Below are 17,574 nucleotides of genomic sequence, written 5' to 3'. Positions count from 1 at the left end.
GATGTGTAGACATACACTACATGACATTACACTACATGCATTACTGGCAGTCACATAGACAACTAGAGTCTATAAACATGTGTCGGTGACATTGCATCATATCTATATAACTACAATATATCATCTCTCCTCTGGCTTTCTGTTTGTTCTTTTGTGAAAATGCTTCACCACAATGGTGTTGCATTCCACAGCAACACCCGATGATTTCTCTAAATGTAGACATATTATTTAGGGTTTTATGTGCTGGGGCCCTGGCTATAGTTAGTGGGTGTGCACACACACTGACCTATAATAGAGTAAACACAGTCAACTGGTCTCTGGCCAGAGAGCTAAAAGTGAAGCCAACTCTCCTTGCTGTTTTCTTTTACCTCTTGTAGTTCCTTTATTGAACATAGCAGGTACAAAATTGTGATGTCACTGCACCCACCCATCAAGTCAGGTTCTTTGACATGAAGTCAGTCCAGCTGGAGATAATTATGTGGCTCCCACTACACTAGTCATTGGATTATTTGATCTTGGAGCTTAACTGGTAATGGTTATTATCATTATTATCAGGGGTGGAGTTCCTGATTGTTCTCTCAAAAAGGATCAGGATGTTCTATCAGTCTAATGTTACTTCCTTATTGACTATTGACCCACAGTATATGACTAGATGACAGAGGAGGAATGATTTGTTGTAATTACCTAAAACTGAACTGAAAAGCATTGTTTCACTGACCTTTTCTAATTGAAGAGTAGATTCAAGTAGAAGGTCATTTGGGTCGTCCCAGCAGCACTCTGAAAATGACTCAATTTTTGCCACAAAGGAATGCAATATCATCCAGCAACACACTGCATTGGCCAATCAAATGCATGCAATCACACACGCCTGGTAGCTTACTTTGTAGTGACCATGACAACTTTACAGAGTTGTAAAATTCTCTCTTAGTATATAATATTCTCTGTCTGATTTTTAATCCAGCTATTTACTGTTTGCTTAAGTTCCACCATCTACCACCACAAAGAGTTGGGTTTTGATGTCTCGTAGAAGTACCTCATGCTTTACTTTGCTTTCCAAAGAATACTAATTGACCGCAATCGCATGTGGGAAGCTGGAAAAGGTTCTCATCCTTGCATTAACACTTGCAACTGTTGAAAAGTGGTTGAAAATAACAGGCTACCGGTGGCACCTCGTGCCATGGAAGCAGCACATGTCTGTTTGCAGCTCTCAACAGGACAACAGTAGAGTTAACAGTGACAAATACTTAAGTGCAGAGACAACTGGACATTCCTTACTGGGAGAAAAATACTGCACCACAAGACGGGAACAAGATGTGTTTGGGTTTTAACGCATGTTTTGGATTAGTTCGAGCTAAAATGAGGTGTTAAGTTGCTTTTTAAAGAGAAACTAAATACCAGGCTTAAGGGCAAAGTTTCATTGCCCTCTCTGGTTGAAAGTTCATTTTTGATACATGACGTGATGATGAGCCTACAATGATGGTCCTTACCTCTAGAAGAGCTGATGGTACCAGAACCTGACTGTTAAACTTTTTAAAGTGTTTTAGCTCTGTTTTCTATGACTGTTGTATTGTATTATTGTATATATATATATAAATAGAGGTGATCTCATTTTCCATTACACACTGTATGCTGCTGAAATCAGGCCTAAAAGTCATTAGGGATCAAACCAGAGAATTGCCAATTGTAGCTGTACTTATTTACTAGTTTCTGCTTCATGTGACATTTTGAATAAAACATCATTCACGAGGGAGAGTGACAAAGACCGAGGGGATGACAAGTCAAGTCCTTCTGCTATCATTTCGGATGCGGGATCATGAATTATTTGGCAGCAAGATAACACTAATTTTGCATTAGATTCACGGCCCAGTGCACCTGCAGATTTTCAACCCCAACACACATACACACACACATTCATTTGTTGCCCAGCCCCTCCTGACACCCTGTTGTTTGTGTATAGTGAATGTAGGTCAGAAATGTGTGTATGTGTTTGTCTGTCTGTCTGTGTGGTGTGTGTGTGTGCTTACTGTATGTGGCAGCAATGGACACATAGTGTGCTATGGAGGTCTCCTGACACAACTACACATATGAATCCACACACACACACGCGCGCGCACGCACACACACACACACACACCATCCAGCGGTAGGTCAGTTTAATATTTCATTTGGCTGATGGACGGCGTCTGCTGCTCTGTGAGCCAAACAACATTACAACACACTAAGTGACTTAACTCTAATTAGAGCTGAAAATCACATTAAAGCTGCTCTGTGATACAGGAAGTAGCTCACCTTTTCCCATCACTCGTTGCGGTTGGGTTTGTTTTTGAAGTGCATGGGGACCTGGCAGCTACAGCATCAAACACGTAACAATAACTAGGTGAAAATAATGACAAATCAAGAGTCAGAATTTTTCAGAAGTTTGGTATATTGTGTGTTTATAGTTTTTTCAAATTGTTTTTTCTTTTTTATCCAAATTACACTATTACTGCTTTGTGTTAATCCGCAGAAAACACAACAACGCTAATAATCACTCATCATTTTTTTGTCCTGCTGTTTATAGGAATAAAACAGAACCTTCTGTCTGTGATCCTGTGCATGTGTGTGTGAATGTGTGTGTTTATGTGTATAATTTATGAATGATGAGGGAGTAAACAGCTTCCACTTTGGTAACATGCTTTTGCACTTTGAATGCACATGGGTGTGTTTGTGTGTCAGCGTGTGTGATTCTGGTGTATCAATTAACAGCCTGTTTATGTGTATTCTGTTTCTTTGTTTCCTTCTTTCTTCGTTTCTTTTTCTTTTATTGGCCTGTTGGTGGCATTAAAGGGAAGGTCAAGGGTCATTTTGTCATAGTATGCTGTAATGCTGTGGTTGGGTGCTACCTTGCAGTCATTAGGATTAGATGTCTTAATTATCTGGACATTGTGGAAACACACACATGCATAGAGTCCAAAAACACCAAGCTTTCTCTCCTCCATAGATTAATGGGAATACATTGTTTTTTAATGTGATTTAAAATGTGACTTTAATGTGACTTCTAACCGTGATGTTGATCCTGATTGAAGAGGAAAATGTGCCATCACATCACTATAACAAACACAAAACAATAACCGCCATTTCACTATATGCAATGTCAGCGACTGCTATTTTGGCAAATGAAAACAATGGAAAGTGCCAGTGGCTTCCCACAGGCATACAGTATGCACAGATAAGCATTTAGGAGAAGATTTCTTGCACAAGGAGTCAGCAGTGAAAAACAGAAAGGTGTAGAAGAAGCAAGAAAAATTAAGGACCATAATTCTTGCAGCGCAGCACATCATAAAGTAACAATTTGGTTTGATGTCCTGCTGCGATTTTGGGGGGTTTACTGCACAGTACTTCTGAAGACAATCGAAATACAAATAAAAACTTGGTGCCAAAGCCTCACAACTTTAGTATATGGAAAGTCTGCGGTCATGGGTTAATTCCAGTAATCTACATTAAATAAATGAATTTGAAATGAAGTTGAGAAGGTGTTTTCTTCTTCCTAAACTAAACTTGGTCCGATCATACTCTCCCTATTTGGATGAAAATGTCTTGGAATGCTACTTTAAGCTTCCATGTTGGAAACACGAACTTTTAAACCCCACCAACCAGTCCCCCCCCGTCCCTCCTCCCCCATGCGTTCCCCTGCACAGCACCATGCTTCACCCATGGCGGGAGTCAGAGATGTCCTTGTTTTCTCCTCCCTCCATCCCTGCATCCCTCGCTGTGTTTGCGCTGAACAGATGCCAGTGCTGGGTAAAGTCCTCTCCAGAGGGGCTGCCAGCAGCATATTGGTTTATAATTAATGAAATTAGGGCCGCTGTCTGCCGAGGAGGCTTCGGTCCCTGTGTAGGATAGACTGCTTGCCTGCCAGGAAGACAGACGACTGGGGAGATCGAAGAGGACAGACAGAGCGGGACAGACAGATGTAGCTGGATCACTGTCGATCCACTGTCGACTATAGGACAGTAATCCCAGAAAAAAATACCTATTAGAGATCTGAAAGTTGACTGAAAACGAGTCACCTCCCAGATGACACCAACAGTGTGCCATAATAGCATCATGACAAGACAATTAATTAATTGATGAATGGAAACCTAACATAAATCAGTGTATTTATTAAAAGATCTCTGTTAATCCAGTCAAATACTTTCTGAAAAAACACAAAAAACACAAATATAAAGACTTAACAGCATAACTAGTAGTTGGTTCAAAAGGAATACTGCAATTCCCTATGGACTTAATAAAATTAAATTGTTATGCTATACGAATACAGATGCATATTAAATATTGATACTTGAATTAATAATTTGGTACGTTTAGAATTAAATATGCAACATGGCATTGTTTTGTGCGGATTACTTCATTTATCAGCTGAACTCCTGAGCTAGACGTCACTGTGAAACAGTGACCATGGTCTCTGAAGAGAGCAGATGTGAGAAAACTAATAAGAACCCTAATAAAAGAGTGCAGTCAGTGTGTTTCTTAGCTCAGCCATAGGCCTTTTTCACAGCAGGCATTTTGACTTGTCATAGTAGTGACTAATAACGTTAACGATGGCCCTGCTCTATTTGAGTGTCCCAGTGAGCCACTGACAGTGCGACAGAGACACTGACAATAGCAGGACCCTGAAACTGAAGCAGCTAAATGGAATTCAGCCATCATTAATTTTATTATTTACACCTGTGCTTCTCCTACTGTGACATGTCAAAATGTCTCCCGTGAAAAAGGCCTATTATGTTCGTCCTCTAGAAAATAAAATCACATAGTTGTGTGTGTGTGTGTGTTTCTGAGTTTTTGAGAGAGTCATGCACAAGCAAGGCCGGTCCAGGAGTCATGACACACACACACACACACACACACACACACACACTCCTTTTCATGCCCACTAACCTTATTTTAGTCACTTGCGAGCTCTCCTCCCCTGGTTAATCCAGTTAAAGCTGCTCAATCCAGCAGCAGCCGTTAATGCTCTCCTGCTGTGTCCCGATGCAGCTGAACCTTCTCTCCACCTGAATGTGACATGATACTGCGGCCACATCATTTAAGCACTGAGCATTTAACCTTTACCGTGCTTATTTTGTTCTACAAAGTCAAGCTTCCACCAAACTTGCAGTGGATACTCTCAGTGGATGAATTTGAATGATTTTGTTGACCTCTGGACCTTTTCTCAGTGTAGCAGCTTAACTCAGTTTCATGATGTAAATGACTTGGTTGATCAGTTTAATGTTTTCCATTCATCAGTTTTAGATTACATTGCTCCCATTAGGGCAATGTCAAGGTGCCAGTCAAATCCATCACCTTGGGTAAGTGAGGATACAACTAAAAAGAGAATGTGGAAGAGCAGAACGAAGGTGGAAGAAAACTAACCTACAAGTCCACCTCCTTTATATAAAAGAGTCATCGTCTTCATATACTTCATTAATCAAAAAAGAGAGCCTTATGTATTTTACAAACCTCGTAGCTGCAAAAATGTATAACTCTAGAGTTCTGTTTAGCACCATTGATCGACTTGTAAGCCTTGCTCCTTCAACTGTTTCGGCCTCCTCTGTCCATGATAAATTTTTAGCTTATTTTGTTGCAAAAGTTAAGGGTATCAAAGCCTCTATAACGCCTCCCACCTCATATGTAACTTCGCCAATTGCCTCCTCCACACGAATTTACCCCTATTTCCCTGAATAGTCTGTTGATATTGTGCTACACATGCTCTTATCCTCCTGTGGTCTTGACTCTCTACCCCCCAGATTGTTCAAAGAGGTATTAGAAGTCATTGCCCCTTGTCTTCTCTCTATTGTAAATGAGTCTCTGTCCTCCGGTTTGTTCCCAGACTATTTCAAACAAGCCTGTATTCAGCCCCTTTTTAAGAAAGCTGGTCTTGATCCAACACTCCCTCATAATTACAGACCAATCTCTAAATTACCCTTTGTCTCAAAAATGGTTGAAGAGGCTGTTGCTAAACAACAACTGGAAATAGTGGAAGCTAATGACATTCTCGACCCATTTCAATCTGGTTGGTTGTCGCCAGCTGCATGGTACTGAAACCGCTCTGCTGAAAGTCACTAATGATATGCTTATGAATGCAGATTCTGATCATCGCTCCATTTTTTCCATGTCCATAGATAGATCTCCAGTATTGTTCCAGACATCTACATGTCCAGAACATATATAAAAGAGTCCCTGTTTCAGTCCTACATCTTGGACGATATTCTGAGTTGCTACTACTTATCTTGTGGAGGTGCTGAGGTGTCAAGTATACCCTGTGTATGAGGTTAAACTGTAAGAGTTTGTGTCGACTGTTATAGGAGAATGATTGAGAGCTATTACAATCAGCTTCCATTCAGAGTCCTGAAAAGCATAGTCAATGTCCGTTTCCCATTTAATCTTTGCATTAAGAACTTAACTGTCTGTAAGGCTCATGAGTCTGTTAGATACTCTACACTGTGGCCTTACAGCTATCAAATATTGGATGTCACTGATTTTTTTTTTTTTACAGTTGAATATGGACAAAACAGAAATCTTGGTCATTGGTCCAGACCAAGTTTCAGGGAGTATTAGTCCATACCTCAGGCACTTAGCAGGAGATATAAAACCATCTGCTAGAAATATTGGTGTTGTGTTTGATCAAAATCAGATTTTTGACCATCACATTAAGAAATTTGTACAGTCTTGTTTTTTTACAACTCAGAAATTTTGCCAAAATCAGTTCAGCATTTCCTAAGAACATCGTAGAGCAAATCATCCATGCTTTTATCTCCTCCCGCCTGGATTACTGCAACTCCATGTTTTCTTATTTAAGCAAATCCGCAATTGCCCGACTTCAGCTGGTTCAGAACACTGCAGCCAGACTTTTGACAAACATGAAACAAAAAGAGCATATTACCCCCATTCTGGCATTTACATTGGCTTCCTATACGCTTCAGAATTCAGTTCAAGATCCTCCTGATCACATTCAAAGCCCTCCATGTCTTGGCACCCTCTTATATGTCTGAACTTATAACCCACTACTCTGCACCAAGATTACTCAGATCTTCTGACCAATTGCTCTTACGTGTCCCACGGTCCAGACTCAAAACAAAAAGGGGGACCGTGCTTTTACCATTTTAGCTCCAAAACTATGGAATCGCCTCCCCCTCACTGTCAGGTCAGATGAGTCAGTACCACATTTAAAAAAAACTTTTAAAAACCCACTTGTATAGGCTGGCATTTTTATAAGTTTGTTGCTCTACAATTCCTATTGGTTTTATTTGTCTTTTAATCTTGTTTTGTTTGTTTATATTGTTTTTATTGCTGAGTGTCTGTTTCCGTCTTATAAATTGTATTTCTTTACTTGCTGTTTTCATGCTGTGTACTATTACGCATTTTTATTATCAACTGTGAAGCTCTTTACAACTGCTGTTTTGAAAAGTGCTATATAAATAAAGTTTTAATTACTTTCCTGTTGCATGATCACAAGGGATCGCAATGGATTGAAGAGTGTATGATGGATTAAGTATCAGAAAACAATGTGAAGGATCAGGGAATTAGCAAGAGGGGGCAGGATGCTGGTAATTATTTTCAGTTAGGCTCACTGTTTTTTGGCTCTTATAATTCCTCTGTGTCAAACTTGCAAACCAATCTCTGGAGCTGATGATAAATATTAATGTTTACTCCCTTCAAAGTAGAGAGAAACAATGTGAAAGTGTAACAGTGAGATAGAAACAAAGAAAGAAACATTGGCTTGGTTGACAGGCAGAGGATTCAGTAAATGTGCATATAGGTATGGTAATCGTTTCCCGGCTCGATTATATATCTGCTTCACCTTCTCTTTGACTTTCAGCTGTCATGTTGATAATGCATCTTGATTGTCTCAAAACTTCACTGTTATGACATTTGTGTTCGATCACATTATAAACAGGCTGTGCGGCTGGCTGGCAATGCCGAACCACTAACTGTTCTAATTGTTAGCAGACTGGACTGGAAGTATGTGCTGCCTGATCTGACGACTGTTTGTGTGTGTATGTATTTGTGTATATGAACTCACCAGCATATATCCATGTGTATGCATATTTGTTTCTTTAAATATAATATAGGCCTATGCGTATATTATATTCACCACTATGCGTGTATGCTTGTATGTGTGTGTGTATGTATTGATGTGTGTGCTTGATCTAAGATTGTGATTACGACTCTAAAGACTTCCTTTCTCTGTTTACATCCCAGTTAAGCTTCAAACACTCGTGATTAGATAGAGGAGAGACAGAGAGGAGGGAGGAAAGGAAGGAAGAAGGAAATAATGAAGGAAGGAGGGAGAAGAGAATGTAGGAGAGAGTCTGGTCTGGCAACAACACTCCATCACCCCACCAGCCAATCATATTGCAGTGTCATATCCACAATAGGGTAGATTAGAGTAAATTGTTTTAAGAACACAACCAAACTAACACTGATCAGCATACACACTTGTAATATCAGGACTATTTAAAGGTAGCTTTTAGCCTAACATATAATGGTATTTAGCCATGCATGATGGGTTTATTTTCCCAGGTTTTAAGTGGGGGTGAATAGAAATTTAGATTCAACAAGTCCTCCAAACTAAATAAGAAAATACAGTTTGTCAGTGCCCTCCAGATTTTAACAAGTGTAATTTAATTTGTCATTGCCTTACAAAACCAACACTGTTTTTAAAAAAAAGCATTTTCTAATTTTCTAATCACCTCTATGGTTAAGGTTTGGTAAGTTTATGGAGGCAGAAAACAAATTTGCATGGTGAGACACCACCAGAGGTAAGTGAAAAAATGTGTCTTTTCATAATTTGGGTGAACAAGCATTGTTATGAGTATGCCTCTAATCTTACATCTTATTCTCAATTATATTTGATTAAATTGTCTTGGAAGTATTTTCCATGACCTGTCAACAGAGTGGAAACAACTGTGATTAGCTGGTCTGCAAGGAGAGAGCCCTCAGATTGAGAACAGCTTGCACCCTTCACCTAATAAAGGTTACAAAATCGTGACTCAAAGTAAACTTGGAAATGAATCCAAACACACCCTGTTCTGTCTTCTGCGAGGGAGACAAGGCACCAGTGCTGAGCTGTGGGCCCATGGCGGCACCGTGGAGGAACAGCTGGTGTTAATTCAACCCAGTAATGCTTCAGCAGGCTGCAGTGGGAACCATTGGAGGAGGGAAGGAGCGTGAAATCCCAGACACCTGGTGGCTATTTCTGCACAAGAGTCTGCAGCTGGTGTCGGGAGACCACAGCCACCAAGCCAGCTGTGCTTCCTCGACGAATCCAATCGCTTACACTAGCGTTAGACTGATATTAGTGTAAAGAGGCGTAAAGAATTTAGCTGTGTCTGTCCAGTCACTGTTGTCCACCTTTGACCTATTGTGGAAATGATCTGTTTTATGCTTATTGATTTTCTACAAGATGCTCTCAGTCTGCACTGATTCAAATACTTATGAGATTTATGTTTAATATTAATGTGTTTACTGTTATCCATGTCATTTTTACTATTGTAAAAAAAGGTAAAAATTTGCAAGAACTGCATAAAAATGTCACATGGTGTCTCCTAACAAGATGGTTTCATCACAGCCTGTGTGTTGAGAGGGTTTTTTGGAAATTACCAAAGCTGGAAGTGGTGGAAATGGTGTGAAATCCTGGGTGGTGAAGCGAGCTCACTGTGCAATGACACAATTATTTACAGAGCGTGAATTAAGCCAATGTTGTCTTACATAACCACAGATTGCCTTAATAGCTCATTGACTATCAGTAGGTCTGTGCTGTGGTCAAAGCTCAGGGATGCATTAAGAGGAACGATGCTGCAATATATACTCAAGCGAATGCTCAAGCAAAATAAATTTGTACTGTGCTTTCACTTAGAGTTTACCTTTGGTAAACATGGATGTCCAAATTTGCATATTTTGTGATGAAATATATTTTTTCTGTGTCACTTAAATGATAGTTAAACTTTTGTCTGGAACTGTGTTTGAAGTGTAAGTTTAGGCAACTAATAGAGCTTGGTCAAGGTTGGAAAATCAGCATTGTCGTGATTAGATATTTAAGGAAACCAATGTCGACCACATGAATTGGCCTCCTTTTGTCTGCTCTATAAGATTACACTGCTTCCTGCATTACTTGGTTGGATGTATTTCTTACAATATGAGCAGTTTTTCATGAAGAGACAGGACTGTCTATCTATTGTCACAAGCAGATACTGCAAGCAGGTGAAATGAGGTTCCTTCATGTGGTGTCTCCCTCCTGGCTCCTTCTACAATGGACCTTACAGTGCCCTTTTCTTCTTTTATCTCCTGCTCACCTCCCAATTCAAAGCACACCACACAATGTGGTGTGTTGAATGCAGGCATTTCAAAGAGCCTCTTCATACAAAATGAATGTGCACGGAGTGTATATAATAAAAACAACAAGGGACCCAAAACACTCCCCTGTGGGACTCCATATGTTAAAATGACCTTGAACCTCAACTCTCTGAAATGGGGTTAAATATGAAGCAAACCACTTGATCACAAACCCATTATGACCGCTTCTTAAGTAGCAGATTGTGCCTGACCGCTTTTTGTAGACCATTTCACATAACTTTCCAGAATCCTGTCACACCAGCTATACACTGTAGTCTATTAAGTGCAACTGACAAGTTGAATGTCTACAGAAAGAAACAAGGAAAAAACGAAAAGTTTCCCTCATGATTGAGTTTGACAGAAGTTCATCAGTTGCAGAGAAACAATTACAGTAAACAATGCGCCAACCAAAATTAAGATGCCCATCCTTAAAGTTGTTCCAAAACAGAGACTGAACACTCTAATGTAGCTTTAAATTTACTTGCTGGCAAGTTGGCAAATTGCTTTTTTTTTTTTAATATTTACAACAATTATAACTTTTAACTTTATAAATGGAACATAAAATGATCAGATGATCCAGGCTTTTAGAAGTTCAAGCCCTATTAGTCTTTGATTGTTTTTCATTTTCCTCTTAAAGGGATTTGCTTTGAATGTCTTTGTGTAAAAAAATGTTACTAGCTCACGCTATTTAGAGGCACACATCAAAACCCGCCGGTCCACCACTAATTCAACAGAGCCACCATAATTAAATGTTTGTTTTTGAAGGAGATGTGATGTGGTTGTTTTCTGACTTGTTTCATCTTTGGGTGATTGAGGGGTGTTTTCACCATCTGTGTGTATCATGAAGTGTAGATGTTTAGCGTTTCCATTTGTAGTTGATGATAATATACGGCACCTTTAATACTTGCAAGCAAAATACAATGCAAACACATTCAATGAGACATTTTGAGTTTGTCTTTTGATAACAGCAACATTTCCAGTATTTTAATGAAATTGTCCTAGTGTGTCAAGTGATCTAGATTAGGATAGAAATTGATAGAAAAAAGATATAAACATATAAATCATGATATAATTCATTTTACTGGATCCTCCACAACTTCTCCCTCTTCTGCTATGTGATGTTCTTGGTTTTATTGCAAATACATCAAACAAGTGTCAGTATATCTGTCTAACAAACCTGCTGTGACTCTGTCTGTTTGAGCTGCTGCCAAATGTAAAGCTCTGCATTTTCACCTTTTCAATATCTTGCTATAATGCATCTTGAATTTCAGTCTGTCTTGAAAGCCTCTTGGATGCATTTATACTAAGATTTTTTGAGATCTGATCTGTCCAAGATGCATGAAGACGGGTGTCTGAAAAATTGAAAAAATTGAAAAAGAAAACAAGATTTGAAAAAAAATACAGACTTTTCCTTTACGTATGAAGACAGTAACATTAAAATATCCCTACAGGCATGATGCGAACACACATATTGACACTCACACACACACACACACACACACACACACACACTCGCTTAATGAGGTTGCAATGCTTCACTGTACCCTGTTTGTTACATACATGGCAATGCAATACACACACACAGAGGTCTCCAAAACATCACACACAGACACACACCGTGCCACGTGTTGGCTTCACTGATTACCGTGTGTTGCGTTCAATGGTGTGTAAAGTGCTGCCGCTGCGAGTATTAGCCTGTTTATCAGAGTGTGTATTAACGTGCTGCAGCGCAGGGGCTAGGGGGGGGATGACACAGTGTGTGTGAGTGTGTGTGAGCGTGCTAACGGGATCACAGGTGTGTTTGCGAGCTCCACAGAGAGCCTCCTACCCTCTTCCATAACCCCTACGCCCCCATCCTGAGCATCCTGGGTAATATCAGCCCATGGAGCACCTGCGTCCCTATCCCACAACACACACACACACACCTCTAATGGCCCTTTATCAGCCTGCCATACGGCTCTAATAGCCAGCTGTGTGAGCAGAAATCCAGTGGACCGTACCAACAGTCACTGATGCAGTTGTAAAATTAGATGTGAGTAAACTATGATCTCCAATTAGTTTTCAGCACACTTCAAACAACCCGATGAACATGGAAAAAACTCTCTCACACACACACACACAGGACATTTTACGCTTTAGCTGTGATTTTCTTCAACATAAGTAGTTTTTAGTAACAATATAAAACGTACTGATACTGTATGTCCCATCAGTATCCAATTACTTTTCCATAACTTTTCATCACTCAGCCTATGATTTACTAATGTTAATTGACCTATTTGTTAACTTTATTTATGTTATTGCCCCCCAAAGCTCTACAAATCAAATGCCTGTTCATAGATGGTTAAGGTAAAGTAAAGCCATGCTTGAGGTTAGATGATGGTCTTAAAATCTTAGCAAAAGACACACAATTTGTACACAACTTGAGATGAAGACTCACCTAAAAAAATCACACAAACTGCTGTTCAACAAGGTTCCTCTTACAAACCTAACAGTGTGGCTGTGTCTCACTTTTCACGCATGGAATCAGCAAGTGTTCACTGTCTCGTAGAGAAGAAGTTGACAGATGGAGATACAAACAAAAAGAGGCCCATTAGTTTGACTTTCACACATGGCAGTTGCTAAATTGTTCCAAATCGTTATCAGGTGCTCTGGCAAGTAAAGACGACGTGAAGCTGCACAGAGTTGGCAGGACTCGTAAATTAATGCCTCTAATGATTCCCAGAGAGAAGAGGACACTTATCAGCAGCTAGTGTGTAACAGATATGTGGTAGTTTAATTGATTACACATTGTATTGGTCACACTGATGTTGTATCAGTTTTGTTTGTCTTGAATATTAGGTATATATTGTATATATATATTATATATGTTTATTTTTTTATTTCAACAAGACAGCAAGAGCACCTCTGTTGTGTAACAGCCAGTCTGAGTGCATTTCTTCATACATTTTGATCTCACATACAGTGTTCAGGAGTTACATTATGTGTCGTATAGGAGATTTAAATAGACTAAAATAAGTCTGTATCCCCCACCCATGTAATTGCACTGTGCTTTTTGCATTTTACAGCTACTGTTTTTACATTATATGTCTGTGGTTAGGCTGGTATGGACTTGGCATTTGACAGCTGTTCTTTTTATAATGTTTGTGGTTGGAGTTTAGGTATGTTAGGACTAAAGATCAGGTGTGGAATGACAACTATTCTTTTGCATACTTTTACATAATAAGCTTTCCTCTTTCCTATGTGTGGACTTTTCGATTACAATACATAAGAGTGTATGTACTGTAGGTGTACTCTTGAGCTGCATGGCACAAAATTTCAATCAGCAGATGAATTTAATTTAAATTAACTGAATTCAGACAGTATTGCATAAAGGAAACACAGGATGCGCTCCCACACCAATAGTCAAAACAGATTCAAGAAGACTGTTCCCAACATGATGTTTTACCTCCTGGAGATTATCTCTGTAGCAACTAAAAACAAATGTAATAACTTTTTCTGGTAAACGGACAATTCTGTCTTTACCCATATCATGCAGCAACTGGGCATCTGTGTCAAGGACGTGCAGGCCTGACAGTGACAATTACAACAGGAAAAAACCTTGAAAATGGGTAAATCACTATCTGTTTGACACACACCTTATGCAGGTACTTCTGTTGGATTTATCACCGTGCCATGGCACACTGACAGCAGCTTTAACTTTCTGAAGAGCTGATGCACTTTCAGAGGTTTTCAAAAGGCACAAAGAGCAAACTTTCCACACAAATACTTTGAAAGATCTTTATCAGACTTTCATGTCCTGCCCACAACAGAATCAAAGAACAATGGTTAAACATCAAAGTGGAACAAATCAGAAACAAACTTTGTGCGCTCCATTCAGGACAGATGACTGTTGAACTGAAATAAGCAAATAATCAGTTTTCATACCCTGTTCCTATGTGAAACAAAATAATTACACAAAACAGTGTAAGTGACAGTGGTTGCATCCCACATATGATGACAGATTCACTTTTGCAGGTGGATTGTCAACATTTACATCAAAACTGCTGCATTTCGGGTCATTTCTCTGCCAGTCTGTTATTAGAAATAGTAAATATAAGAGCCATTCTTTAAAACTTAAGATGTGTAACACTGAGTTCAGACCTACTCGTCCTCTTTTTTTGTCACATTTACAAAAACATTTGTCGTCATATCAAAGAAAATAATAGCAAAACTATAATTACAATAATACTTAGATTTCAGTAAATATAAAGTTAGTAATAAATACTAATAGGAGGGTATTATTAAGTTGATTTATTGTCCATAAAGGCTTAAGTGTCTGAGTTTCACATAGAGCTCAGATGATGCAGGAACCTCCAAAAGCATCATGGGAAGGACACTGGGACAATAAATTATATATCTAAAAAAAAAACACAGAATGTAACATTGGCTTCAGTTTGGATGGAGGTTCTAGTGTTATTGCCCTGCATGCCTTTATTTCCAAAAGGTGAACAACCTTCTCATGAGGTACTACTGCCTAGTGTCAGCATGTTTATACTTGGTCCCAATACGATTGCATCTCATTATAACAAGAGGGCATATATGAGCCAGTTTCTACCTCTAATCTGATGGAAGTTCCCCTCAGGCTGCAGCTTTCAGTATGTTTTTATCTGTGTATTTGTATCTAATTCCAGTATTTAACCCAAAAAAATCTTTTCAGTGTCGTTTGGAAAGATTTTCCTCAACAGCTGCAGTAGGGCGAGTTTGTACCGTTGACAGTAGAGTCCAAACAGTTTGGTATTTGGCATGTTCTCAGACTGTTGTTGCTGCAAATGTGGGCAACAACAAGGCAACAATTGCAGGTTTGTTTGTTTAATGGCCTTCATGTAACATCTTGTGAGTCACAATGGAAGGTCAGATGACTCAAATGTTCCTCAAAAAGAGTGTATATCTCTACACAAAGCCACAAAATGAAGCCCAAAAGCTGCCAAATGCCACACTTAGAGTATTTTTGGTCACAAACACAGTTTTTTTTTTTGTGAGAACAAGTCAAATTCAATACTGTCAGCCTACTGTAACTCCTACAATATAACCTGCCACACCCTGTGTTAAAAAGAAACTCACCCAAAATCTATGCTTTGAGTATTATACACTCTAAACATAATAAACAAAAACATATAAATAAAAAGGTGACTGAAGCTGTGGTGAGCCTGAATTTAGTTAGTTAGAAGGGATTCCAACATTGAAAGATTTTCATGGTGGAAACAAAGCAACAAAACATCCACAAAAACTCCTCAAATCCCTCCTGCAGCACGATCCACTTCTCCTCCGTCCATACATATAATCAGTATGGATATGCATCATTTTGTCAGAATCTTGAAAAAGCTAAATACACAGCTGTGTGTCGTACTTCAACAAACCTGGTTTTCGGAGCAGAGTGGATTGTGCAGCATGAAGGATTTCAGAATTACTTTCACCTTTAAAGCCTGCAGGGATCAAACTTTTTGGAGGATTTTGGTGGGATTACTTCAACTTGTTTTAATGCAGAAAACGCAATTTACAAGTGGTATTCAATGTCCTAAAATACTGTCTAGAGGCAGCATCAAACCAAAAATACTGGCAGCATCTGAAGATATCACCTTCAGATCTGTTTTCAGTCAAACCTAACATAAATACTTGTTCCACAGTTCTTCAGATATTAACGAGCTCTGATCATCAGCTCTGGTAAAGGTGATGATGACAATAGTGATGATAATGTGGGTGTGTATTCACATGGGGTGACACACAGGTTATCTGTGTGTGGGCTTCACAGTTTGATAGTGTCCTTTGCGTCCATCTAATCATGATCTCTCCATCTTGTTTGTCTGCTGTTATCTCTGCTGCTCTGCAGAGTGGGGGCTGTCAAGACTGCTGTATGGGGACAGAGAGGAAGTTGCTGGTGCTGAGGCTTTCCCATCATCCCCTTCTTCCTTCTCTACCTCCATTTCCACATCTCTCCCTCCTTCTTTGTCTTCTCCCTCTGTTCTGAACACCCCCACTGATCCTCTCCCGTCATCGCTCGACTCCTCGGACGCAGACAGCCCCTCTTCCCCTTGGAGCTCCACCGTGCAGACGCCTCCCTCGCTGGGACTCGAGCTCTCCCGGTCGTCCTCCCCCGGGCCAGACTCTCTGGCATGGCTATGATGCTTGACATTGTAGCGCTGGTTCTGGAAGAACTTGACGATGGTGTGCTTGGGCAGATCCAGCTGGGCTGACAGGGTGTGGATGGCTTCCTGGTCGGGGTAGAGCCCCACGTCGCCAATAAAGCTTTGCAGGATTCCCAGTGCCTCCAGGGAAATCCGTGTCCGCGAGCGGGCCTTCTTTGGTCCTCCGAGGCCAGGGCTCATCCCTCGCTGAGAACCGTCCTCTGAGCCTTGCAAGACCGGCAAGGGGATGGACTTTGGGTCCTCATGAATCGGGGATGGGGTTGTCAGAGGTGGCAGGGGTCTGTGGAGAGCCTGTTAAAAAATATAATAGATTTATATAAGACAAATAGATCTTTGTAACGATATTACTTACTGCAAAGTAAGTAAAGTTCACTCTTAACCTTGGAGATGGATTGAAAAACTAAAAAACTCAAGGCCTTCTTACTGTACTAGCTTTTTCAGGGCTTTTATCCTCATCTCATGGTCTTCATCAGTGGATGGAGTTTAGTCAGTTAGTGTTAAGGTTACATATGAACACCTGTTCATATTCAAGGCCATATTCAAGTTAAGATGACAAATGAGTCATTTCTATGCATCCATCTGCTGGTGAAGACTGTAAGATGCAATTGAAAGAGTTTAGATTTTTTTAATGAATAAACATGGTCAGTGTCATAAATTATAATACCTCAGAATGATGTGAAGCACTGTATTTCTGATAAAATGTTTCCTTCCTGCTTCCTGTCTCCCCGTGCCCTGCTGTCTTTGCTACAGTAAAGATGCTGACTATGTTGGACTCGGTTTTTACTCACATATTCCCACAGCACCTCTGTTATGTACACAGTTTAAAACATACTGGTGAGGTTGGTAGAAGCCTTCCGTCTTCTTGGTAATGGTCTTGTTTGTTGGATATTTTTACTTTTTGTTTCAAAAAGAATGTGGCTTAGCTGGCTTGTCGCAAAACAAACTAAATGATCAGTTGGGGCCGCCATGGGGACCTCAAATGAGCATAAAAAATGGAATCACATTTTCCACTACTTTGAATTTTGCACATCTGTGC

At 39.8% G+C, this 17,574-nt stretch overlaps 2 protein-coding genes across 8 annotated transcripts in view; one reads left to right on the top strand and one right to left on the bottom strand.

The window, feature by feature from the left end:
- LOC121891932 (nectin-2-like) overlaps positions 1-17,574 on the top strand; it is a 933,424-nt gene that overhangs the window by 70,352 nt on the left and 845,498 nt on the right. The window lies entirely within an intron of this gene.
- Positions 14,120-17,574, bottom strand: part of LOC121891926 (DNA-binding protein SATB2-like) — a 33,097-nt gene continuing 29,642 nt past the window's right edge. For all 7 annotated transcript variants that reach the window (XM_042404608.1, XM_042404610.1, XM_042404607.1 and 4 more), the window contains one exon: positions 14,120-16,829. In XM_042404608.1, the coding sequence (XP_042260542.1) occupies positions 16,203-16,829 (627 nt within the window). In that variant the 3' untranslated portion in view covers positions 14,120-16,202. The remainder of the gene's footprint in view (positions 16,830-17,574) is intronic.

Source organism: Thunnus maccoyii, chromosome 24 (assembly GCF_910596095.1).
Source record: "Thunnus maccoyii chromosome 24, fThuMac1.1, whole genome shotgun sequence".
NCBI classification, from domain to species: Eukaryota; Metazoa; Chordata; class Actinopteri; order Scombriformes; family Scombridae; genus Thunnus; species Thunnus maccoyii.
This window is presented reverse-complemented; position numbering and strand designations above follow the sequence as displayed.